We start from the raw sequence: 27,582 nt of genomic DNA on the forward strand, positions 1-27,582 counted from the left end.
CCCCGCGGGGCTGCTGGGGCGGGCTGGGCTGGGCTCCCGCCGTGTGTGACCTGGCAAGCGGTCCCGGCGCCATCCTCCTGTAGCGTTTCCCTTATCAGCCCCGTGGGTCTCCCCACCTCCGATCCACTCCCGTTTTTCTCTTTCAGCGAAGCGGGAGGCCTCCCACAGCCGCGGGTCCTTCCTCCTCATCTGCGCCCTTCAGGTCAGACTGCGATGAGCGGACTGAGGTCTCCTGGGCTGCTGGGGCTGCTGCTCTTAATGCTCTCGGCAGGACACTGCAAAGAGAAAACCGACTCCGCAGATTTGAAGGACAAGCAAAGTCTCTTAAATCTGATCATGGAGATCATCCAGGAACTGAAGCAGTACCATCTGGAGAAGGACAGTGGGATGCAGTACTTCTCCAAGCGTGACTATGACTTGGATCAAAGGGAAGTGGCCGACTATGGAGGATACCAGGACGAGCAGCGAGTTGGTAAGTCACAGTCCATGACTTGGGAGATCTGTTGTGCTTTTTTTTCCTAAGGGTGCCTTGGTGAATCAGACATCACATCAGGTTACTAATTTTATGTCAAGAACTCACGCTCAAAATGCCTGCAGATTCCCTTTGGTATCATAAACTGACACAGGCGGCAAATTTGGAATAGAAAAACTCCATTCACATCTCAGAGTCTCTTACTTTCCGGATAATGTACTCGACTGAAAGTCTGACTTCTGTGTGTTGGCTTTGAACAAAACCTACTAATAAGAGAAAAGACTGAAATGGGCTGAGATCAAAGAAATAAGGGATGAAAATGCACTTTTTCCTGGAACTTTACCACTTTCTAATATGTGCTTGGTTTAAGTGTTTCTTGGAAATGACCCTAGCAAGAATTCCCCTGCAAGACTGTAGTATGTCCTTATAGATCCACATCTACAAGTCTTTCCTGCAGCTTAGCTTTATTAAACTTTTTGCCCCGCTTGTGAGTCCCTTTTGTGCTCCAGAGGTAGTAGCACCTTTGAAAGACTAGGGAACTGAAACAGAGTGCTCCTCTGTCACTGTACAAGCTATGACTGCTTTAAGACACCCCTGCAGTCATCCTTCGACTCATTTGAATGGCTCCTCTTGAACCTCCAGTGAAAGCCCAGGTTGGTTTGTAAGATGTTCAGGGTTGTACAGTGCAGTCTGGAGGCAGTCATACCAAGCCACATAGTGATGGATAGTCACAGCTCAGTTTCTGTGCATCCACATGAAAGTTGATTTGGCTTCTCTTGCTGCCATCTCTAATTTACTGTTCACTGTCCCTCCCCCTACAACGTTACTGCTGCTCATCTTACCCCTCCTCCTGGAAGTGACTTTCCAAATATTTTCCAGGAGATGTCTACTCACCTTTTTCCAAGCTGGCTTTCATTTTGCTACTATGCTATTTATTTTACCTTTATTGATCTGATAAAGCTTCATTGTACCTCTTCTTCTCATTCATATTCACATATCCTCATGATTTGCATTTGGTGGTGGTTGTCATGAAAATGTTACTTCTCTATTTATTTTGCCTTTATTGATCTGATATAGCTTCATTGTACCTCTTCTTCATTCTCATTCATATTCACATATCCTCATGATTTGCATTTGGTGGTGGTTGTCATGAAAATGTTACTTCTCTATCTGGGTGATTAATGAATATACAAAGGAAGACAATTTTGTCCCACTTAAGATCAGCATAGTGAGAACATTTTGTTTTAGAAATGAAACATGTTTTTAGAAAAGTTAAAGAGGCCAGACTAAGCAGGGGATCCTGGTCTGCACAATTCTAAATCTCAATGTGGAACACAGGCATGGTCTTTGGCCAGCCTACATCAGCATGTTGGTGCAAAACGGTGGTTTGTGCTGAACAGTTATCTATGTAAATGATACACCCACTTCAGACCAGATTAGTTGGAGGTGGTGTCACTGACTCCTAAGCAGAATTTTTCATTCTGTTATTATAATGGAGTTATTCGAAAAGTTAGAGGCCTGACTAAGCAGGGAATCCTGGTCTGCACAACTCAATCTCAATGTGGAACACAGGCATGGTCTTTGGCCAGCCTACATCAGCATGTTGGTGCAAAACGGTGGTTTGTGCTGAACAGTTATCTATGTAAATGATACACCCACTTCGGACCAGATTAGTTGGAGGTGGTGTCACTGACTCCTAAGCAGAATTTTTCATTCTGTTATTATAATGGAGTTATTCCCAGCAACTCTGAAAAGGAACTACTGCTTAAGAGTCTTTCATTTCAGTTTTGGCATCACTTTCCTAGTGAGCCTGTCCCACGGGAAACTTCTGAGTGAAGCATGTGTGTTTTTAATGCTTTTCATGACATAATTAGGTCAAATATGATAAGGTCAATTTTACTTACACTGACTAAAGTTAGAAGTAAATGAAGAATGACTTTCGAGAAGTGTCTAACCTCACAAGTGAATCAGATCTGGATGGAAATGCTCTCTGCTTTGTATCTGATAAGAGGTGCCAGGGGAATGAAAAAGGCTGCTCAGGCATTTATGGTCAAATAAATAAAGCACCATGTAGTGTATCATACGCTATCAGCATAGAGTTTGTAACGGAAAGCAATCAAAGATAGCTGTAAATCAGGAAGACACAAGCAAGGGTTAGGGCTAAAATGGATTTCAGTAAACCAGTTTCATTTTGCCATCTGCTGAACGCAAAACGCAAGGCGGTAAACCACAAACATAGGGAGCCAGAAGAGAGCAATTTGCTTGGGATCATTTCCTGTGAATTTTATTTACTGCTGGGGGTAGGGGGAAGATTCCTGTAAGTAGATCAATCCAGTTTTATCATTATAGCAGGACAGTGCTTGTACCAATATACCTGTGACAAAAGAGTGGATACATTTGCATAAAAGAATTGGAAGACACTAAACCAAACTTGGTCTTTGGGTCTTTACTGCCAGTGGAATATGCCATTTCTGAGCAACCATGAACTAAAATTTCTGGAAGAGTTTAAATCTAGGTAAACTTGATAATGTAATTCATAGAGAGCTAAAATCTGACTCTTTGTTAACTGTCATCATCGTTAATGACTGCACAACTAACAGACATTACTTATTTCATCATCACAGGGTGTTTCACAGTGCATTTTACAGCAGCTTCTCATGCAAAACAAATTCTTGCGATTTGGTCTACTCTGTGTAAAGGACTTTTGACCTCTGTGCATCTGTCAAGATGTAGTGGTGATGTTTGCTGGACAGGGTTTATTCCCTTTCCTCGTACTACGCTTGGCAAGCATAGTTCCAGTGCAGTAGAGTGACTATTCTTTTTTCTGTCCAACAGAAATAGTTCCCAGAGATCTGAGGATGAAAGACAAGTTCTTAAAGCATTTAACAGGTATGTTTTAATTTTGCATTGGTATCCATCATTTCACATAAATACCATAAGCTGCACTCTTCTTTCTGTGAGCTGTGCCGATTCATAACTTATTTTTGCTTTGTATTTCAGGTCCACTCTACTTTAGCCCAAAGTGTAGTAAACACTTTCACCGTCTTTATCACAATACAAGGGACTGCACCATCCCAGCATGTAAGTGCCAAAAACAGAGACTTTCATAAAACAACAGAAAATTCTAAAATGTAATAGCTCTATGAGGTACACGTAGCGATACAATGTTAGAATACGTTCCTTGCAATGAAAAATTTGTAGTGCTCTAAAAAGTACTAAGTACGCTTTCCAGCATTGCTAGAACAGCATCAGCATTACAGTGAGGAAACACAACTTTTTCACTGCAAATACACTGTGTAGAATGGCTGTAAACACTGCTTCCTTAGGTACTGATGTATGTGCCTCTGGATACAAACAAAAGGTGTTTGCTTTTCATAGGAACACGAGTCCTCTCGCAAATCTCTCATATTTAATTTCTAGTGCTGCAAATTCAAGATAGGATCAGAAATCCATGTGGGGCTATTTCCTTTTCATTGATTATTTATGTAGAACATATTTTATAGACATCTTATATTTTGACTGTTCAGCTACCAGTCTACCAGTGACATTGATTGGTATGTGCAAAGTGAATCTTTGCAACCCTTGTCTGCAGTGAATTACAAAAGTATAACTTCCTAAGGCTTGGGGGGGGGGGAAGTGATGATGGACACAAATAAGCAAATTGATCTTATGCTATCTTATCAGTGTTGGCAGCACAGAGAATTAAAAAAAAAAAAATCAGACATTGACATTTATCAGTGAGTAGATGTGACTCCAGATTCATACTGAGGTGAACCTGTTGAATAAGCAGATGCTATTTTAGTACAGCCTTTTCAGAATGGAAGCACGCTTTATTTTACTTGTCTGAGGTCAACCAGTTGGGTCAGTAGCAGAGCTGGGAATAGAAACAACAGTTACAGATTCCAAGTTTCAAGTATTAATAAATATTTCAGTCCAATATATTTTAAAGGCATATGTGGTGAGAATGGCAGACTTTTTCCCTATTTGTAAGGCCTCAGATTAGGAATACCTTGGGAAAACAAGGATCTTATAAGTAGTGGCTAACCAGATCACGTTCTGTTTACATGGATGGAGACGGTCATTGTTCATAACTAGTCTCTTTTGAACAAGCAAATGGTCATATTACCTTTTTCATAAGGATCACAACACAAACATCATTTGACTCGGCACTAATGAGTACTTCAAGCTGTGAAGCTAACAACTAGTTGGTCTTAAAGTCTGAATTAGCCCTTTCCTCCTGACAGGTGACATACCCACCAACAAAATGTCTGGATAATGGAGGATAATTTGTATGAATTACGAATGTAGAAATTATAGCATATCTGTGCTGTGAGTTAGGGATTGTTAACATTGCACCTCTAGGAAACATTAGATGTAGTTACTCATTAATGAAATAATGCCTAACGAAAATCAACATCAGTCACCGGACTGGACTGACTAGCGTCTCCTTTCAGTAACTTTCTTCTAGGAAAATGAGGCAAACAACCTGCTTTAATTCTTCATGCACAGTATATCCTGATTTCAGGTAATACTGTTCATTTTATGTAAAAATTCAAAGGCCAAGCAAAAAAGAAATTAAAAGCATCTATGATGCTGCAACACGGTGGTAGCCAGTACAAAAGCATTTTGTTGGCATACCTTCTAGTGCTTCGTACAGCATAGTAGCATTGGCACCTAAAGAGTAATTTACTCCGCTGTCTGTCCATAAATAACTTTCATGGTATTTGCTTTCAGTTTGCCATGTTAAAAAAAAAAAAAAAAAATCTCTTGATTAACTTTGTAGTTTTGCATTGGTTCTGTCCCTTATTGTGAATGCATCAAAAAGCAGAAAGCACTTAAAATAAGAACTGCTAACAATAGGACTACTGTGGAAAAAAACAATTTTACTAGTTTTAAGATGAAACTCAATAGAGTTATGAATGAATTTGTGTCATGTGGTCACCTACTGGGGCTGGACTTAACATTTCTATGACTAGGAGATGTTATTTGGATAATTTAACAGTTTTTCCAGGCAGAAAATTTATTGGAGACTTGCCTTACTTAATATTGACAGACTTGCTCACTGAGGGCTGGATTTCAAAGATGGTTGAGCACTACTTACTCTTCCTCTAGTATGGAAATACTAGTGTCACATGTTTAGATCTCTCATTTAAGCACAGATGTATAAATTTTCATACATATGCACACTTGGAGAGCCTCCAAGCACATTCATGCTATTTGTTTATAGATAGTACATATGCAGAAGTCAGTTGCATAGTTACATGCGCCATTGAACATGGCTTTCAGTTACACAATTTTTACACACTCCATTTCTAAGTTTAAGGAGCTGATTTCTGTACTGTTGCAAATTAAGGTGTTCATTTGACTTTATTATGACAATAATTTACACAGTTATCAATTTTGATTTTTAAAGGCAAAATTGGTTACTTTAGTAATCTATGTATGCTCTTTTTTCACAACAGATTATAAAAGATGTGCCAGACTTCTTACTCGGTTGGCAGTAAGCCCAATGTGCATGGAAGGATAAAGGTAAGCTTTTTCATAGCAGTAATGGCATTCCACTGCATAGCAAAGCAGTGGATTTTGTGTTTCATATGTGAACATTCATGAGAGTATAATAACAATTGTCCTTTGGCTAAGGTATTCCTCTTTCAGAGTACTTGAAGTAATTGGCTTAACAGGGCAAATACCGGCAAGAAGAAGAGGGTACCCTCTACTGGCAGTCATTATATAAAGGTCCATGTGCATCAGCTGTGAATTATTCATAGCAGCATACAGTTAGCAAATAGTCAATTTGTTGTTATAGCACACAACACAACAGCTGTAGCTTATTTTTCAAGAGTTGACTCAGTACACGATTGCCTGTACTGGCAGCAGCAGCCCTTTTATGTGTGCAGCTGTACATCTATGGTGTACGTTTTAGTATGAGTTAATATATACATAGCTATATGCTATGAAAGCTTTATAAATGCAGATAGGTTGCAGGTGCTTTTATAGTAATTCAATTAAAATGTACTATTAGTAGCACTGATTAACTTTAAGCTACTTCGATTTCTTGGTATTTTCATTGTGTTCACCTCTCATGTCTATGGGTTTATTCCCTCCCTTTTTGCCTAAATGTACCTCTAATTCTTACAAATACTCGGGGAATTTCACCATGCACCAAAATAAAAAAGAAACCCAATCAAAACAAGTACTTCCAAACTATCTGCATTTCTAGGACACTGACACTAGGAATACAAAAGGACTAATTTACATTCTATCCTCAACCTTTACCTGAGACAAAAATGTGACCTCCAATAGAGGGATAGATAATAACCGGTATGGATTTGTAACTACTGCTGCCAAACCAAGATATTTTAACTCTGTGACAAAATACACATCCTGTGGAGAAAGTCAGTGAGAAAAAGCAGTAAATGTTACACATCTTAGTTTCTTTCTTTAAAGCATTGACACTGTTTTGCACGGCATTCTCACAAGCAAGCTAGGGAAATGTGATCAGGATAAATGTAAAAATGGCTGGGAAAAATATACAAGTAAGTTATTCACTGTCAAACTGGAAAATGTATTGAGCAGAGTCACACAGCTTCATTATGGGTATGGTGGTGTTCAGTATTTCCATTTGTAACTTGGATGATCAAGACAGTATATTTATGGATGACAGTAGTGTAGGAGAAGCAACCATGATAGAGTACAATCTGGAACTTGGAAATAATCTTGGAAAATTAGCTGAATAGTCTAAAAAATAGGATAAAACTTAAAGGGGAAAGCAGAATTATGAAGCCGTGCAAGAGTAATCAATTGCAGAAGTACATGGCAAGTTGTGAACAGCTAGACAGATAGTTCTGTAGAAAACATATGAGTTGTAGTGGATCACAAACTAAGCATGTCAACCATGTCAACACTTGAAAAAAGACAAACAGCATACTAGAATTTATAATAGAAACACTGTTTTTATAAACAGCTGAAATAATCACTGTTGCTGGAATACTGAATTTAATTAAGGTCACCAAACTTGAAGACATATAGGTGCTTCTTGTAAGAATCCAAAGAAGAGCAACATGGATGTCCAAAGACCTAGAAAACTCACTTAACAAGAACAGCTAAAAGGAATTTGGATTATTTAATCTAAAGAAAAGATGACTGTAGGAAAACATGATGGAGCTATTAAATTTCATAAAAAGTGGCTACAAACCATTCTCTCTATCCAGTGTGAATAAATAAGACATAATTTGTTTAAAGTTGCAACAAGAGAGGATTCCAGCTAGACATCAGAGAAGACTTTTCTAATGGCAAGGGCAGAGGAAATATATTAAGTCATTAGATATAATTCAGCATCCAGACTTTATGCTAAACTCCACAACAATTCTTTAAGTATTTCCTGCCTGACTTCCTAAAATAAACCTAAACTAGCCCAGCTTCAATGCAGAACATTTCTAAGGTCCAATAACTGTTACATTACTTGTCATAATTTGAAACATGCAACCATGGCAAGGAACCTCTTATCCATACATTGTGTGTTCAGGGATGGAATCGTGGAAACAATTGCATATAGTATTAGGACAAATAAAAAGTTAGCAAGTAGGTAAAACCTTTGATCTAACTAGGAGAAATACCAGGGATTCAACCTATCAGTTGTAAAATCCAGAAAGCAAGCAACAAATTGGCTACTATATAATGATATTCGCCTGCGAAAGATAGGTGAATAATGTTGTTACTAATACTAATAGGCAGATACTTTCAGAGTAGGTTGCCGGCTGGGGCTAAACCACGACAGTAGGGAATTCTTTTCTCCCTTTCCTTAGAAAGTTTTATCTGTATCTTTACATCCTATCAGGTAAACACAAACGCATGACATGAAGGAACAGTAAAGTAGTTCACATCTCAAGCTAGGAGTCCATTTAAAGAAAAGTCCATCTCATTTTGCCAAACAACTCCTCCACTCAACCAGCAGACATGTTTCAATCTAACAATCCTCCACTTCTGTTACTCTCCACACAGACACAAATCATGTGTAGGATCAGCACTCTTAAGCAACCTCTATTAGTGGAAAAGGAAGGCTATTCTCTACCACCTATGCCTTGAGATCCATGGGTGTATGGGTGTCTCCATGAAATTAAGCGTCCTTCCTCCTCAGGGCTTTTCCACTGCATCAGTTCAATTTTTGTGCATAAGACATCCCCTCTCAGAAAAGTATAATGCAGGCTTTATATGTTTTCATCATTTTATGGACTAAGCTCCAGATAAATGTGTTCTTTTTGTGTTTCTTCCACTTACCAAACCATCTTTTTTCTCCACAAAATGTATAGTTATCATTAGTCAAAGGTGTTTTCCAAGACGTGGCAAAGTTTTGAACACAGCACCACTTACACATAGCAAGACAAGAATTCAAAGCTATTTCTTACTTAAGACGGCTTTCTAGTATACAAAGAGTTTATTTATAGTCTGGCAACCAGTAAACACTTCTGGTTTCTGCCATAAGGCTACTAGTTAGTATCAGTTCTAAAGTTCAGAGTAATTCCTGAATATTAGATAACAAAAATTTCTTAGATGATACTACTTCACAAAGGTCTAAATTCACAAACAGAATTTGACCATTTGCATTAATTGTAATAACAGATACATTAGGAAAAATCTTTTTAAACTCCTATGTTATAAACAACTAAAATAACACATTCTTAATTGTCCACACCTACATTTTTCTCCCAAAAGTAGACTTCAGGTTTTGCTCAGTAGCTGGTTTTTGTTTCAGTGGAGGCTTATCAGTGGGCTGGGCTACAGATGTATTGTTGCTTTTTGATGCTTTGGCAAACTAGTAGTTTTGGCGCATTTTTCAGATCCACGGGCATCTGTCCCTGCTTAGAGATCAATTTGGGGGGAAGGAAAAAAAAAAAAAGGATTTGTTTTTTATTTGTACTTAAAATTCATTTTGGAGCCTCAGCTTTAAAGCACACAAGACATTGAAACTCAGTGCTAAAAGCAAATAAGAAAATAAGACATGGAAACAGGAATTGAGCACCTATTACTGTCACAATACATACCTAAGGGGGTGTGTGGGATACAATGTGTCTTATGGAGCCTTCACTTTTTCTCATTTATCCGACACATATGTAACTAGGCTCCATCTCCTCTTTTTTCAGAGCTTATGTTCCCACTTTGCCTGTCCCCCAGATACAAGCAGTGCAGGGACCCAGTAACAGCCCTTTTACTTGTTGAGCTTGCATGAGTGAAGCCAGAGCAGCGTATTCGTATTTCCACATCACTCCATAGTCTGTTTGGTTTTTTTTTTTTTCCAATCAGCACCCCAGGCCATGTTCCTTGGTTGCCACCAGCACCGTCTCTGACTAGTTTTATTCTGCAACACTTCCTTGTGTTCAACACTGCTATGCTGGAGTCCTGTCCTTGATGCTCTTTTTTGTTCTGCCCTTCAGCCTTTTTTCTCCCAGTTTCCTAATAGTTGCCATGCTCCATGCTTGCTTTGTTCCACCCCGTGCAGATACACCCAACAACCATTATGTTTGTACCTGTCTGCAGCACGTAAGAAATTCATGTCAGGAACAAGATTCCCAAAGTCTTCACCTAAAGTTCCCGATTCACATCTTGTGGATTTCCTGTGACAGACAGCGACGAGTCTGAAAAAGAAAATCTGGCCTCTGACAGCATTTGTCACAATCACTTTGGCTACAGTCATACAGATTTTACTGCTTTTGTTTGAAAACTGCAGGTGCTAGCGTTGGTGCCCTCCCTTTTCCATTACCTATTCTTTAAGTGTTTGCTAGAAACCAACACTGGTCCTGTAATGTATGCTTAAAACCTCCTTGTACCGTAAGTAGTTCAAGGACTAAGGACTGCATTATCACGTACGATTACATACTTCTGTTTTGAAGATTTCTTCTAATTACTGTACTAACAAGTATTTATGTATTTTTAACTTGTAGGTTTCTACAGTTATTTCAAATGAACAAGATAAAAGTAGCGACACAAACAGTTTTACACTAATGAATACAAGAGTAGTGCAAGTAGTAGGAGTCTCAGGCTAAGCAGAGAAAACAAGCTTTATATACTATAAAAAGCATGAGAAAAAAAAAATCTACCAGTTGCTTCTTTTCTAGAGAAGCAGATACAATTAACAACATTTAAAGGAAAAGCAATAGAAACAGTATTTCTTGCTTAAAGCATATGATAGGGCAAGAATAAATATATATACATACAAAGGTCAAAGATTTTCTATAAAATTCCTAATAAGCTAAAGCACACTAGTAACTGAAATTTCCTTTGGAACTCCTCAAGATGTATTGAACATACTAGTAATATATGTTAAAAAAGCTGAAGATACAAAATAAACTTGGAAACTTTGAATATGTAAAGAGAAAACTGAAATACTACAGTAAATATCCCATTTGTGTACGCTATACTATACATCCATTTTTTCTAACTGTTCTTAAACCAAAATAATATTTGGGCTTTACCTGAAGTTTTGCTTTAAGCATCTTCTAACAATGGAAGCAACTTCCATTAATTGCTTGCTTTCTCACACAGTTTCTTACTCAGACTGATGCTGAGTGCACTCATGAAATGTTAGACATATTTCTTTCATAAAAGTGAAAGGTGGAATCAAGATGTGGGTTTTGCATATTATTCAGTGAAGGCAAGCCCTCTTTTTCTAGAAAGTATAGCTTGATCTGTCATACACAACTTCCCATGACGTTCACTCACCTCCACTTGGTGACACAAAGTAGTTCCGAGGTAACTAATTTAAGATTTTTATCAGAACAATTGCTTTGAATTAAATAGCCAACCAGTGTACACAGTTACTAGTGTGGCATAGTCTATTTTTATTAGGAGGCAATTCTGAGTTTTCCTTACTACGGGATCTCTGTGGATAGCGCCAATTGTGACATTAAGAGCTTATCATCTTCAATGCATGGATCTCTGTGATCTGATACACACATTACAACAGATTTCCACCTGGGTGTTCACACTTGGGGAAGGAATTTTTGATGTTAGCACATGGACGTTCCGCTACAAAATCCTACTGGCACAGTATTTTAAAGTTATGTTAGTACTGAAAAGATTAAATTCTTCTCTTATGTAGATTAGCTGCTGCTTGGAGTTTATCTCTACCATCATGCATAGATAATGACTAGAACCAAATTTGGAAAGCAGTAATATGCCTTTACAGTATCTTTCATTTGTGCTTTTTAAAACTGGAAGTGTTATGGTTAGGTCGATTTCAGCTAATATTGCTGGTTGGGTTTGTGTTTTGGTTTGGTTTTTCCCTTTGCATTAGCAAAGGAGAACCAAGAATCAGATGAAAGAGAAGAGAGTTGTATGGCTACTGATGTTCTCAATGGAGACTGCAGTCAAAGAGTATCCAGGACCTCCACTAAGAATACCACCTGCCATCCTTCACCCGGGCTAGCTGAAGATGTCCCTGCCCACTGCAGGGGGGTTGGACTAGATGACCTTTAAAGGTCCCTTCCAACCCAAACTATTCTGATTCTAAATTCCAGTCTAACTTTCCTACACTGATGCACATAACACAGACTACATGAAATAAAAAAAAAAATCTAAAAAAAAAAATTGTAAAACAACAACATTGATCAATGCTAAAAATGCCTGAAAATACCAGGTATTTAGGGAACTGCAACCTAGCTGAGCACTGAGAATCTAAGGCCCACAGCTTCTGATTAGATAACCATACAAAAGCAGGTACAGATGAGATGACAAAATCAGCATCCTATCCAATTCCAGTTTTTTACCCTCAGTGAGCTGCATATTCCTATTAGTATTAGTAATGAAAAAACTATTTATTAAATCATCAGTGTTTAACTTGTCAGTTGTACCACACATTGATCAGACCAAACGCATGCCAATTTGTTTTTAAATGTCACAGCTTGAACAGGGTACAGAAAATAAACTAGATGAAAATGCAAGACAAGGAAAATTTACATGTTTCCCCTTTAAGGAAGGATATATTTAAAAAAAAAAAAAAGTATTTCTCCTGTCTGCAAAGCCAGAAAAAACTAAATTACATTAAGCTTTTCTGTAACATTATTACATTTCCTAATAGCTTTAAAAAAATTGCAAAGCTAAATGTGTTTAAATACTACTAACAAGTATTTCTGTATGCACCAATAGCTTGATTTCCAATGGATTATGTCAAGTCTGACTGACTTTGCATTCAAATGATTCTATTACAAATTAGACTGAAGCAGTAGAAAATATAGAGAAACTCAAAATCTGAGAGAATTCACATGGAACATGTTCAGAAAGTCAATATGAAAGCTTTATCTGTGAAAAATGACATCAGCAGAACTCCAGTACTCGAGAACTCACTGGTTTTTTATCTCCCGCACAGACTTGTGCTGTCCATGAGACACACAAGGTTCAGCTGAACGTGCTTGCAAGAGCGGTGTCCTTCACCCATGCAGTTCCTGTTAGCTAGTAAGACACAGTGCACTTTTTACTTCAAAATAAGGGCATTAGCAGGTTGTCTCAGAAACACAGGAGACTGGGTAGACAGACTTGCAGCATTCAATGGTCACCTCTCTAGAAAATGTGGTTGCAGAAAACAAACTCAGAAGTTACCGGAGAGAGGATGGATTTCTAGATACGTACACACAGATGGTTACACTTTCTCAGCAGGCTTAAAGGTGTAGGGGGAAAAAAGGTCATGGTAACCTTCACTGCTCAACCTTTGAATTAACACTTCTAGAGTATGTATGTACATACGCAATGTGGAAACCTGTAATTTCATATCGGTGATTTTGATGCCCATGTCATAGAAATGATTTTAATTCCAAGAAACTATTTGGGGAAGAGCTAATAGGACGGGCAGCAAATTGCACCATTGCAGGTCCTACTCAGTGTGTGTTGCCTCAGTGTTTGCAGGCCCCAGAGGCATTATTTATATGACCGAATTCAGAAAGTTACTTCGACTTGTTTCTTGTTTGTGTGAGTCCACGTTTCCTCACTAATGGGCCCAATGAAACATCAAATCCTTCCTAGACCCATCAGACCCTACCTTGACAGATGTATCTTACTGGACATTTTATCAACAGCTTCCTGACACCACGACATAAGACAGGAATTTGCGATCTGTTAATACTGACCTTGAGATTCATTCACTCTCTTGACTTCACAGAAGCACTTACAGGAATAGGCTAAACATACCTATGAGCACATTTTTACTGGGTAGAACTGTATTTTCCAGATCTGTCTACTAAAAATGAACCACCACAAAAAGGGACTATTTCCAAAATTTCAGCCTTGATTAACAAACAAAATAGTAATTTAGCAGTCAGGCTGATACAAACTAAACTGAGCTGAATCAGAAACGCACTAATGGATCTTTCCAAAGTTATTACTGAATTCTCCAGTTTCATTTGATAAATATATTCTTAAACCAGGTATGTGAATATAAAAATGATGAAACGCAATTTTCTTTTCTTTTAATCCACCAGATGTTATTACTATGAAAAGAAACACCAAGAACCCAAGAGAAGTGCCTTGGAAACCAACAGGGAAATAGAACTTACTACCTTTCTAACATATTCCATTGTGAACAAGAGATTTATTTTTGCAGACTTCCCATACTTCTTTTAACATGCATTTTGTATGTTGTCAACAGTTTGCAGATTGACATTCTTTACAGTAGCATAACTGCCAGTAGTACTTACTGCTCCATACTTAAAAACACACTTTACAACTGATGTGTAATGCTGCCAAAAATTATGTAAACACAAATATTTCACCAAGAAAATTGATGCTCTATTGCTTAATTCTACAATTTTAAGGAATGTTTGTTTGTATATCTAGAACTACTAAAGATTTGCTCCACAGTAGTTGTGGTCACTTGATATCCTTCACGCTTATGCAATTTTTTAAAAGTTTGGTTAAAACAGACTTGCATTGGGGTCACATTGTACCCTAGGAGTACAAATTGCATGACAAACAGGAACGTAATTCCAAGTAGACATATTTTTTGGGACAGTGGAGCATGGATTTTGTACACAAACACACAATCTGCCATTAATTTACTTTATATAATAAATGTCTAAAACATTCCAGCAAACGTGCAATATGTAAATACTGTAAATAACAAGCGTAAGTAATAAAGTGTTTGGTATGAAGTTGTCCTCAGTTTGTTTTCTGTTCACTGAATCCAGAATTTGATAAACAAGCTATCTTGTAGTAGCTACTATCATTTATCCACACTTAAAACTCTTTCCAGTGAGAGTCTGGTAGACTAAGAAAGGTATGCCCACCTCAGAAAAGTCCAGTAATTTGGAAACTCTCTATGGATTTGTGAGGATGGACAGATCTCTGTGTTCCAGTCCCACAAATGGCCCAGACCACAAGTCTGCTCCAAGTCTCTACAGCATTATAAATTTAATCTTTTTTTTTTTAATGACAAATGGTTGTTTGGGTTTTGGATTTTTCCCCCAAAAAATCTGCAGTCAATTCATGATACTGCAAGGCCATATCATCAGTAGATGTCCAATGAATCATTTTAGTATTATAAAACTTTTGAGTCAGTGAACACTTACTCAAGAAGCCTTCATACACATCTCCCTTTCTTCCTTAAATCAGATATTAAATCCAGTTGTCATAATAAAATGGCTCAGACAGGAAGAAAACATTTACGTGTGATCTGTAGATGATCCTCAGGTACTTCTATCTTAATACCAGCATTTAGCTTCCACTTCATCCTCAATTCTAAGCACAAAATATAAAACCAAAATGAAACACACCCCTCCCCACCCTGAGAAATAGCTAGGAGCTGGGATTCTTGAAATTCACACTTAAGAGCCTTCAGCATATAGCTCTTTAGAAGAAAGGAAAAAAAAAAGAAAAAAAAAAGACAGAAGTACCAAATCCCATCCTAGAACATGGCTGTATTTAGCAAGGGAGAAGTACGTATTTTGTATTTGCTTTCAGTGATCACTAGATGCTAAAGTTTCATTTCTCAGTGGAAGTGTAATACCTGCATACAGAAAAACTGGTAGTTAAAGGAATCTACTGCTACAGGATTCACCGAGCTGCTCATCTGCAGTAAACGTGGGTGGAACTCTGCTTCTCTGTAGTTTCACTGACTGAAATCAGATCACAGCATATTAACGTAGGAGTTTAAATTAGTATAAGTCTTTATTTTTGTAATAGGACACCTGAAATCCTTCTAGAAAATTTCCTTGCAAAAGGAAAATAGTAATTTATTTAATGACTTAATAAACGAACATAAATAAATTAATCCCATGGAAATTTTCTCTAGATTTAGTATAAGTTGGCATGCTTTGACAGAAGATACAACTATACTATAACAGATTTGTTTTTTTATTTAGTCTTAGGTATAAGCTTACTACCTAAACTAAAACAAGCTGTGTTGAGGGAGAGGGGGAAGGAGGAGTCAGTTCTGTATTTTTATATTCAACATCACATTTTTCATGGGTGGTATGTTAAACCTGTAAGACCTTACATCATCTGTATGATACATGATTTGTGTATTAAGCCTTCCTATTTTGGAACCTAAATAATGGTACTGAGCAACTGTCCTTCTTGAAGGCAATTCCTGTTCTGTATTCTACAAATTCTTTTAAAATACCATGGTGCTCTCCTTCCCCTCCTCCAAAAGAAACCCACTAAGGATAAAAATCAATCGATCAGTTGCTTCTTCCTAGTAGAGCTGGTGAATTATTTAGCCAATAGATTAATTGCTGAAAATATACCTCAAAGCTGAAACTTTAAAAATCTGAACAGAATTTAACACAAATAGTTTTGACTTAGTATCACTTTACAGGAAGATTCCTAAGCCTAATGAAGGTAAACAACCATATCCTTTCATCTTCTTTCTTTTACCCCAGCAGCTCAAGGATAAAGATTTAAGACTTTTAAATATTAACATTAATATGTAGGAAACTATAGGCTCAGTTCCTACTCAGCCGTGAATGAGAAAGCACAAACCATCATGTTCTCAGTTTTCTGAGTTACTTACTCTCACTGGAATATTTTTAATGGTCATTCTGTCAGAGAATAACATCAGATTATGCTTAAATACTTCCACTTCTGTGGTTAGTGCAGAAAACCGCATTTACAATGTTTTGTCCCTAACTGCCCATTGTTTTCCCTCATTTATTTTGTTAAAGCATTCATAAAAGAAACGGAAAATAATTTTTTCCAGAGTCAGTGCTTGATGTGATCTGGAACATTATATATATTACTCTTTGTCCCTGAAGTGAAACAGCTATTAACTTGCAAATTCCAAGCTTGTTCTTTAAAAGTCAAAACTATTGGTAATGCAATAATACACAAAGATCCTGATTCCTGTATTTAAGTGTTCCACTTACACCTCGCCTTTTTTGTAAGCAGGTTCTTAAGTTTTATGTCTGATTGAAATTTAGCACAAAACAGAAACCTCATTAACACAAATACAGCCGTCCTACAGCAAGTCCCAGGAAACCTAGTCCCTGTTGTGCAGGCTGCAGCACATGCAGAGTGACACCAGGATTCCTCCCTCCCCAGGAATAACAGGGTCCTCCATCAAAACGCATCCCTCTCCCAGAATGGAGAGTGGGTGACAAATACAGAGGCTACTCTACTAGTTTGGAAGGCAGACTGAGGCAAAAACAAGGTTAAGTAAATAAGAATGCAAGTTCTACACAGCCAGTTTTACAGATAATGTGGTAAAGCCAGTTCATATCAATGTTGGTATATTCAAAATAGGAAAATTATCACGGTATCAGTTACATTACCAATATCAGTACATTAACATTTCTAAGACAGAAATGAAAGGTGATGTTCAGACAAACAGGCATGGATTTTTACAAAGCATCCAACTTTTGTCCAAGAGCAGAACTTTCTACTTACTGTCCTTCTGTGAACTTTGTATTATACTACAGATGACCTGTCTTCAGGTTGAGCTATACTCTCAGAGAACACTTTTGACAGGCTGTTCATTCTCCTGAGTAATCTGAAAGTATTGTCTCACATCCACATAGGAACTGGGAATATAGAAAATTTCTCATTGATTATACTGCATAAATTTGAGTATTTTATTACTAGGAAATACAAGATGTACATTTCACATTTAGGCTTTTAAGCCACGTTTTGTCCTCAAAGTAAATGTTACATGTACTTGTATCAGTGTGCTAGGAATTGACCACAAGACCAAAGGAAGAGTAGCTAGAGAAGTCTGATTAACATCAATCACTCTTTCTGAACTGGGTTCATCTCAGCATAAAAATCTACTAGAACATAAATTATTTCTTCTTTGAATAACTGAGCATTTAAACTGATGTAAAAACTCATTTTCAGAGGATCCTGATGACAGACACAGAGGTTTCGCTTGTTTAAGCTTTGAAACAGTGCTAACAGCAACGCCTACCTGCAGGCAGGCAGTTCTTATGTGGCGCTTCAGGACATGGTCTAGGGGACATGGTGGCGCTGGATTAACGGTTGGACTTGATGATCTTGAAGGTCCTTTCCAACCTAGTGTTTCTGTGATTCTGTGATTCTTTTAAGTCTAGCAGACTCAAAAGGAAACAGCTTTAGACCAAAGCCTGTCTAATGATAGGATGACAGGCCTAAGTTATCATATGTGAAATATCACCTTGCCAACTCCCATTGAAAGTTGATTTAAATTAACTCACTAAGGGCACTATGAGAAGACCTCCGCTTAGTTAGTATAACAAAGAAACAAGACATTGCTTTTGCAGTGCTTGTGAGAACGCACTGGAAGAGTTTGCAGATAACTTTATTCTGAATGATATACTTTATTATTACATTGATGTGTGATGAAATGGTTGATCATCTCTATTTTTAATTAGATGACAGAAAAGCTAAAGTATAAAATTAAACTGAAAAAGTTTTGAACCTACTGAGGTATAATTTTACAATTTAAATACATCAATCAAGTAAACCTTATGTATTTCAGGAGAAGCTAATTATTTTCTTTTAGAAATAAAATGATGAAGCATTAATGAGACTTCTCCAAAAATGCTTTACAGCATCTAACACACTGCTCGTAAACAGTTTCAAAGTCCTTTTCATTCCCCTAGGAAAGAACAGAGGAAAAAGAACATAAGAATAGCAATACTGGCTCAAACAAAAAAATTTTGCAAACTAGTTTCCCGCTGCCACTAATGGCACATAACTGACATTAGGGAAGAATAAGAACAGTACAAATACTTGGTGATAGTTTTTGCACGTTTCTCCCTCATCTGAACTACTTGCACCTCAGGAATTTCCACAGACACTGTGGCTTTGTACTCAACAGTCCTGGATGAACCTCCCTTCACATATTTCTTCCACTCACTTTTTTGAGCCCTTATAATCTTTTTCTTTTTTTCTTTACATTCACAGTAACCCGTCATGTTGAGCTTCACAGTTTAATGAAGCACTGTGTGGAAAAAAACACAAACCTACCCCACCCTCTTTTTGTTTTGAACCCACTAATGCCATTTGATATTCTCCACTTCTTGGGTAATGAATAGCAATTCCTTATTCATCATTTCCCATGATATCAAGATTTTACAGAACCCTACTGCATCTTCATCCACTTCTCCTTCCTAAACTGAAGAATTTTAATCCAGCTGGTTGCTCTTGGCTGATATTATTCAACTTCTTTGACCATCTCTGTCCATGTCTTTGTCTCTATCTTTCCTGATTACATCCTCTTTGCAACAAGGCTGACCAACCAGGGCTTTACCCGATATTGAAAATATAGGTGCATTGCATTATTTGAATTTAAATCATTTTTACAAGCATAAAGACATGTTTTCTTGCCTATCCCAATAATGTAATTGTCTTGTTAATTCATTAAAAAAAAAAATGTTTACACTTGGCTTTGTGGAACATCAGATTATATGTCACACATCAGCTGCGGGATCTGGAAAGATTATATACTATACATACACAATTTTTAATCAAGGCACCCAAAGAATTTCTTACACATACATAGTATGGATCTTCAATGATAAGTTGTTTCTGTGGATCATAAGTTCCAAGTAGTTCAATTTTGGCCTTGCAATCTTTAACTTGGTTGCTTTTCCTTTTCAGATCTCTGTAAGAGAGAAAATAAAATTTTTCCCCATGAATTTTTCTTCAGAACTTTTTTTGGCATCAGCATGAGATGCTCATGACTGTTTCTAGAGAACACAGGAAAATAATATGCTCAGTCAATAAAATAATACTATAATATTAATAATAATTATAATAATAATAGTAATACTCAGTCAATTCTGTGGACACTCTATGCTGCTTCTTTTTTTCGTTTGTTTCTTGTTCCGAGTTGTTTTTTTTAAACTGAGTATTAAGGACATACACATAAACTTAATTCCGAGCATAAACGAGCAGTGAGGCACTCGACCTAAGGCTTAACAGAACTTTGTAACAGTAAGTTCATCAACTTCTTCCTCAAATCAATCATTAGTACTTTCAACATCCACCTTTAGCTTGTATTGAACAAAAATAATAAAAATTATCTAGGTATTTTTCCAGAAGTATGAGTAAGTTTCTCCCATCTGTTCAAAACCAGTGTTTTAAATTGGTATGCTGCTAGTTCTCTCAATACTGACTCTAACTCATGTGAAGTCCTACTACATTCAGTTAACAGAAAATGGTAAATCAGTGAGCAAGACCTGTCTTCCTTTGACATACTATAACATTTCATCAGTTGTCACATCCTTTTTTCTGCATTGCCTCCCATTGATAAAACATACCAGTTTTGACAGTATTTTCCCCATCTACTTACAAATGGCTATTACCCCAAATGCAGTTAAAATGTGCCTCTCATCATCTTCAGATTAAAAGCAGCTCAGTACTATGATTTTCACAATGTTAAACAGCCAGAACGTAAGTTCTTTTAATATTACACATCTCCATACCAAATCATCATTTTACTTACCCAAATTAAAAAAAGGCAAAAAGCCCAGTAAATATTTACAGTCATAAGCATAATCAGTTTTTATTTTTTAAATGTAATTATTAGTTAATTCTGACTAAGAAATTAATTTCAGATAGTTTAGAAAGTCAAAGTAGCATTGAGATCACAATACTGTTTTTCCTGGAAGAAAAATCAGGACTCCTTTATCAACTAAGAAGTTACTGCTTGAATTTACAGATTTTCAATAAATTCTCTAGCCTTTTATTATTAAAAAAAAATTTAACCACTTCTTTCAAGGCTTTTTGGCATACCACTTAATGAACAGGAGATGGCCAGGTGTGAAGGGAGTACAAGAGACAGTATGTCCTCATTCTTAACTATGCAGGCATCAGCTGCACATCTATAGCATAAAGTATACTGAATTTCCATGTCCTTAATCCTTAAGTGGCATGTATCACACAAATCATTGAATTCTAGGTCATTAAACTTACCAGAAGTGAAGAATCCATCTATTAGGAAATCATTCACACACATATACAAAAAACCCACCAAAACCCCCCAAAAAACCCAAGACAAACTAAGCAGTTCAATGTGTCATCTGTCTTCAAAGTGACTCATGAGACATCACTACAAGTAATCTATATGAATTTGTTCTATTTCTTCATACATTACCTTAGATTGCTCTCATCCATACAAAGTATATAATCAAAGGTCTGGAAATCATCTTTAGTAACCTAGAATTAAAAATACGCGCTTTAGCCTACAAACTGTATTTGATTTATAAAAAGGGGAAAAAAAGTATTTTCAGATTTCGTAGTTCTGATTTATTAAGAGACACACAGGTGGAAAGAATAAAACTATGTGCCTTCATCAACTTTTACAACAATTTAAGGCATTTTAAATGTTCTCTGCCATGATTATTTATCCCTTTTGCAAGTTTTCCACAAGAAACAAGTTAGCTATTTTACCAACACTTATTTTTTAAACATCTCATGCATCAACTTAGAAACATCATTATAAGTGATGTTTCTAATGCTTTCTAATTACTAAAGCTAAAGCAGGTTTTCAGTCATGGAAACCATGCAATAAAAATGTGGACAAATTATTTTCTTAACAGGAAAACAAAAATCTAGTTAACCAGGAATCAGTTGCAATACTTCCAGTCCAGAAATTTGTAACTACACAGAAAAAGATACCAAGTGAAATTCAAAACTAAAGTACGGTGGTATGAGTCACAATCTCTTAGAAACAAATGCATTCACAGTATTTTAGGCCATGTAAGTCCACAAAAGTTATGATACGATGTGAAAAAATCTAGGATCTATTTTACATCTTCCTACCATCATATCATCTGTGTTAGTTTACACTTAAGCCTTAGTTTAGGGTAAAATTTTCCCAGACCATGCCCACAATTCACAGTATGGTAGAATAAGATATCTGAACCAAGTGTTCATAATGAGGATGAATAAATGGAATAAAATCTATAATGACTTCACATTAAGACTGCATTTCACACATAGTCCTATGTGTAATATCATAACAAAAGAAACTTGGAAAGATTGTTTAGTACAGGTCCTTCTGGCAGGTGTCTCTGGGAAGGATGGGCTAGAGAAGTGAGTAAGCAAGTGAACAGACAAAAAGACCAAACACATTAACCTAGAAGTCAGAGTTTTAACTTGTAAAAATTATTTACATATTCAAAAAAGTTTTAGATGGCAAAAAAACCACTTATTTTTTGTGTAAACAACCAGTACACTGATTAAGCTCCCATAACAGCGAGTAAGAAAAGACCTACAGAAATTATCACCTGACTAAAGCCATAAATGAAACATTTCACACAAGGAGAATTGTGGGGGGAGCATCTGAAAAGAAAGAGTTAATGGTGAAAACTAATGCAGACTTGTTTATTTTCACTGTAAAAACATTTGCTGTATTCATGCAGTGCCTTTGACCTATGAAAATATTTTTGCAGTGGAAATAGCTCTGTTTTCCTGGCAACTCTAAGCAATACCTCTACAAGCTGCTTCTGGTTGCTCTACACAGCTAAACACTGGCCCCTGTGAAAAAAAGTGGGCATAGACTTCTTTGTAGTACAGATATATGTAAGACTAAAATTAAAACAGTGAAAAGGAAAAACACACCTGACACACTTCCCACACTCTGTATACTTGACAACATGACAGTTATCACCCTATGAACTGACACTAACACAGATGCAAACACAGTCCTAAAAACAAGATTACTCGTTGGCTTGTGCTCTTAAGCCCTACAGTGACATCAGATACAAAAAGCTTAATTGAGCAAACTCCAGTGAACTGAAGATATTCCTCAAAACTATGAAAACTAGTATCTTGGGGGAAGAAAATGAGGACATAAAAGTTTATGTACATTGAGAAGAATAGGGGAGAGCTCAAGTAGTCAACTTTGGATAGAACTACACAGACAATAACAACTTTACATTAAAAAAATGCATACAACCATTATAAAAGACCATCAATGGAGAAACACATCATCATTCCACTTTATTTGTTAAACATATCCTTTTGTTTAGAGGAGGGAAATCTCCTTTTCTCTGCCTAAAAACTGAAGAGATGCAGTAGTTCTCAAATTTATCCAGTTGTGAAGCAGTGCTTCATACAACCTTCCTCTAATCTCAATTTCATATTTAAGGCAACTGCACAGTATGAGTCACACAGAAATCAATTTTGGCCTCAGCATGAATGAAAGTGAAATTGATTAATATCTATCTGTTTTGTACATGAAGACTAAGAGCTTAGAGAATTTCAATGAGTGCATAAACATACAGGCACCTACCATCAACTGAAATGTTAACAAACTATTTTATATATATATACACATGTATTTTTATACCTCACTTTTAACTTAAAATTCACTTAAATGATCACTGTATACAATGGTAGGATGTAACCAATTTAACATTCTCTCTTATATAAATCATTCTTGTAGAATTTGTGTGAGTTTTGAATAAAAAAAGATACAATCTGTGATTAACATAATTATGCACAAAATTACATGAAAGAAAGTGCCTTTAATTGGTCGGTAACAGTTTTCCACAGGAGTGAAGAGGATAATTGCATGAGGTAGTCATCTCATGACAGTATTTCGAAGCCAACAGAAGACAAATCTCTCCTATTTCTGCAGCTTCTGTATTAAATATTTCTTAATCTGTTCTGAAACAAGTCATACACAAAATCCTACCTTTGAGTTTGTCTCTAATAGTGAAACACATACACCTCCACTTGTACTAACCCGACCACTCTGAAAAGTCCTATTCTATACTGTTGAGTCCCTCTCTTCCCAGAAGTACTACAAGGCTGCATCATGTCCGCATAGTTTACAGAATCAGCAGAGACCATTTGATGGAAATTAAAAAAAAAAAAAAAAAGTTGGAATTACGTAGTTAACATCAGTTCAAAATGAACAGTTACCTGTAGTTCAGGGATTTGAAAATTTTCTTTGTAAAAGAAATTGCTTGTACTGGGATGTTTTAGAAAAATTTTCATCCTGGTAGTCCTTCATTTTATTGTCTCATTCTTGTTAATTTTCTCTCCCTCTATACATAACATTTTAGGCTCTTCTGCTTTAAAAATCTCATTTGCCAGAATGTATAAATGAATGTCTTCATTAAAGTGTTTTCATTCCCTCTCTGCCAAAGGAGGATATATAGATTTGTTTCAAGGCAGAGGATCAACTGGGTTTGGATGCTTTGCTTTAGTTTAACTGCTCATAAACCACTCCAGTAATACCCAAGAACAGTTCTCAAGTTTCCAAGGATTATCTTTTAGGAATCCAAACATGTTACATACTGTGACTGAAACACTGACTGATTAGTTTCAGTACCATTTAGCTTGTGTAATGATAAATAATGCTGTTTGTAAGCAGTGATAAATAGTAAATCCAGAACTTGTAACAGGAAAGATCACAACAGACTTTTTCTAGTAATTATTATAATAATAAAACATTGAAAATCTGAAACAATGTTGTGCTCAATCCTATTTGTTTTATATGGAGATTAGCATCAGGAGAGGTCAGCAGAGGGCAGTTGACTAATTGAGGGAATTTATTTTAAAAAGTTAAAAAATTAAACATGTAGTCCTTGAAAGTGAAGAAAGTAATTATGACCTCAGTAAGGTCTAGTAAAATTCTGAAGGGAACAGAAATGGAAGATAACAATAAGACTACTTGATCTTTTTATCAATACAAGAACTAGTGGCATAAACTCAAGCTAAGTAAAGGTCAAACCCTAAGAGAGTATCTTCTATCCAGAGAATAGTTAACTGAAGTGAGTTATGTGCATTTATTTGAATATCTGAATGATTTAAATAGACGCATACGCATTTATTTCTCATCTTTCTGGAATGCACCATGGAAATACGGGTTCTTTTGTTAATGAAAACTGAGATGAGTTTTGGTAAAACTTAGAGGATTTCACTAACTGACAAACCTGCCTTTGACTTAAGAATGCTTCGAAGGTACATTTTCCTCTGAAGTTACCACCAACCATACTTGTAATCTTGGGTTTGATTTTTTTAATTTTAAATTTTTTAAAAGAACTTCATGCAAGAACAGAAGTTTTTTTGTGATGGGTGAACAGGTATTCTACTTCTTTTTGGACCTGCTAAATAAAAACAAAATTCCTTGCTGAAAGAAGCATCACAGATTACTAAAGCAAGTTCATTTTAAAAAAATGTTTTAGAAAAATGCCCAAAATACTAAACATTTTAAGGCAGCATTTTTCTATAATGCAGAAACTGCTGCAATGCTTCCCAGTTATACTTCCAATGAAACTTAATACCAAGAAACTCACTAACCTCAGCTAGAAGAGTTAGGCCACTTTGGAGTCCTTTGAAAAACTGCACATAGTATTTATTACTCAATGCTTAACCATTGCTCAAATGACTTCTGTGATTGTAATGGTAAGGGCTAAACAAAGCATGGGTATGAATAAGAAAGAAAATATACTCTCTTCTACCTGCCGTGCTTTATGTGCTGTCTCAATGCCATGATTTCTTAGACAGCTTAAAGCCCTTGCATCTGGGGAGCGCCCCACGTTCCAGTCTGAAACAGCAGCACTGTCTGTCATCCACTGTAAGAACAAAACAAATACACACACATATTTAAAGAAAATTAAAGTACAGTACCTGCCTGGCAATATGATTCATGGTAATACCATGCTTCTTCATGCAAGTCTGTCCTCGATAGTCAGGAGGGCTTCCTATTTCACTGGTAGATGTCGCTGCACTGTCTATCCTCCACTACAGAAAAACAAATGTATATTTTTATGTTTCCTTTCTCACTGCTTATATTTCTACTAACTGGCTGTGAGACAATTATTTCTTAGGCAGGTACAGAAATAAATAGCTTACCTTATTTTCAACTTTTTCATCAGTTACAAGTTTTCTAAAAACCGCTTCAGCTATTGGAGAGCGACAAATGTTTCCTATAGAAACAGGAGATTAAAGTGAAATTTCAGATAATTGAAAAAAAAAGCAACATCAGTAATTGTGTGCACTTGTCAGCATAGATCAGAGCAAAGATTTTTATTTACTTGGGTAGAATGTGGATTGCCTATGTTGTTATATCCCACAGGATTCTACAAGGGTGGAAACCAAGAGTCCTGCACCTGGTTTGGGGCAATCTCAAGTATCAATAGCAACTGGGTGATAAAGGGATTGAGAGAAGCCGTGCCAAGAAGGAGTTGGAGGTACTGGTGGATGAAAAGCTGGACATGAGCTGGCAATGTGTACTCACAGCCCAGAAGGCCAATCATATCCTAGGCTGCATCCAAAGCAGCGTGGCCAGCAGGTTGAGGGAGGTGATTCTGCCCCTCTGCTCTGGTGAGACCCCACCTGGAGTCCTGCATCCAGCTCTGGAGCCCTCAGCACAGGAAAGACATGGACCTGTTGGAGCGGGTCCAGAGGAGGGCCACAACAATGATCAGAGGGATGGAACACCTCTGCTGTGAGGACAAGCTGAGAGAGTTGAGATTGTTCAGCCTGAAGAAGAGAAGACTCCAGTGAAACCTTACTGCAGCCCTCCAGTACTTAAAGGGAGGCCTATACGAAAGATGGGAACAGACTTTTTAAAAGGGCCTATAGCGATAGGACAAGGGGTATGGTTTTAAACTATAGCGATAGGACAAGGGATATGGTTTTAAACTAAAAGAAGGCAGATTCAGGCAAGATATAAGGAAGAAATTTGTCAGCATGAGGGTGGTGAAAGACTAGCACAGGTTGCCCAGAAAGGTGATAGATGCCCCATCCCTGGAAACATTCCAGGTCAGGTGGGACAGGGCTCTGATCTAGTGGAAGGTGTCCCTGCCCACAGAAAGAGGACTGGAACTAGATGATCTTTGAAGGTCCCTTCCCACCCAAACCATTCTATGATTCTATACTGTCCATCAGTCTCTTGAAATGTGTATTATTATATGAGAAGATATAACTTATTAAAATAAATAGGAATATTGTGGAAGCACATTGCTCTGCTCTTTTCCTCCACAAAGAATCCGTGATCACAGCAGACTGGGCAAAAATTAGAGAATTTAAATGGCAGCAAATTATCTTCAAATCTTCCTACACACTGGCAAATTTCAACTAATGCTTTACTGGAGAATCATGATTATTTCACTGAAGTATTTATATACCTACCTGTTAACAAAAACTTTTGGACAATTCCAAAACACAGCCACCACCACTGTTGAATCCATATAGTGAAACAGTTGAACAATCTGTAGCAGAAATGCTCCTGACCACTGAAGTGAAGTCACTGCGGGTCAACCTGAGCCCTCATCAAGAGCAGCTTCCACCAATTCCAAAACCCCCAAACAGAAATCAATTACGCAAGTTCTAAGAACACCTCAGGAAAAGAAATTTTCCTAATTTTTTTTGGTCCAAAATATGGAGGATTAGGAAGAAAACATAACTGATGGCAAAGCTGAAGTGCTGTCACTCAGCCAACAAACAGTTAAGTTAAGTAATTATATAAATACGTAATCAGTCTTCCCTTCCAGTGGCCTCCAATTGCACTAGCCACTTGATCTGACCTTATTTTCACTACGAATCTATTTCAATAATGAAATAGTGCCCCATTAAAAAAATACAAATAATGGACTTAGCATTTTTGCTCCACTGCTGAAGCTGTAACTAAGTTAACCGTCTAAGGTAGACTTCTCAAACATGAATGCAAAAATACATATTCTTTGAAAAAG

At 36.9% G+C, this 27,582-nt stretch overlaps 2 protein-coding genes across 2 annotated transcripts; one reads left to right on the forward strand and one right to left on the reverse strand.

Annotated features, from left to right (window-relative positions):
- Positions 1 to 213: 213 nt before the first annotated feature.
- FAM150B (family with sequence similarity 150, member B) lies at positions 214 to 5,999 on the forward strand. Its single transcript, XM_010286676.1, has 4 exons — positions 214 to 472; positions 3,308 to 3,361; positions 3,473 to 3,553; positions 5,935 to 5,999. Exons 1-4 carry the CDS (start codon positions 214 to 216, stop codon positions 5,997 to 5,999), a joined length of 459 nt encoding a protein of 152 aa, XP_010284978.1.
- Positions 6,000 to 18,184: 12,185 nt separating this feature from the next.
- Positions 18,185 to 25,825, reverse strand: ACP1 (acid phosphatase 1, soluble). The gene is made up of 5 exons (XM_010286677.1): positions 25,742 to 25,825; positions 25,517 to 25,630; positions 21,027 to 21,088; positions 19,427 to 19,532; positions 18,185 to 18,524 (listed from the first exon to the last, which is right to left on the reverse strand). Exons 2-5 carry the CDS (start codon positions 25,556 to 25,558, stop codon positions 18,447 to 18,449), a joined length of 288 nt encoding a protein of 95 aa, XP_010284979.1. The 5' UTR covers positions 25,559 to 25,630; positions 25,742 to 25,825; the 3' UTR covers positions 18,185 to 18,446.
- Positions 25,826 to 27,582: the final 1,757 nt, after the last annotated feature.

Source organism: Phaethon lepturus, unplaced genomic scaffold (genome assembly GCF_000687285.1).
Source record: "Phaethon lepturus isolate BGI_N335 unplaced genomic scaffold, ASM68728v1 scaffold1155, whole genome shotgun sequence".
Lineage (NCBI taxonomy): Eukaryota > Metazoa > Chordata > Aves > Phaethontiformes > Phaethontidae > Phaethon > Phaethon lepturus.

Bases quoted from the DNA above. Each gene is read 5' to 3' on its own strand.
- FAM150B (XM_010286676.1), top strand. From the start codon at position 214: ATGAGCGGACTGAGGTCTCCTGGGCTGCTGGGGCTGCTGCTCTTAATG. The intron at 473-3,307 runs GTAAGTCACAGT...TCTGTCCAACAG, and splicing joins CCAGGACGAGCAGCGAGTTG to AAATAGTTCCCAGAGATCTG. The intron at 3,362-3,472 runs GTATGTTTTAAT...TTTGTATTTCAG, and splicing joins GTTCTTAAAGCATTTAACAG to GTCCACTCTACTTTAGCCCA.
- ACP1 (XM_010286677.1), bottom strand. From the start codon at position 25,558: ATGAAGAAGCATGGTATTACCATGAATCATATTGCCAGGCAG. The intron at 21,089-25,516 runs GTACTGTACTTT...TTTTAATTCTAG, and splicing joins TGAATCATATTGCCAGGCAG to GTTACTAAAGATGATTTCCA. The intron at 19,533-21,026 runs GTAATGTATGAA...TCTCTCTTACAG, and splicing joins ATGGATGAGAGCAATCTAAG to AGATCTGAAAAGGAAAAGCA.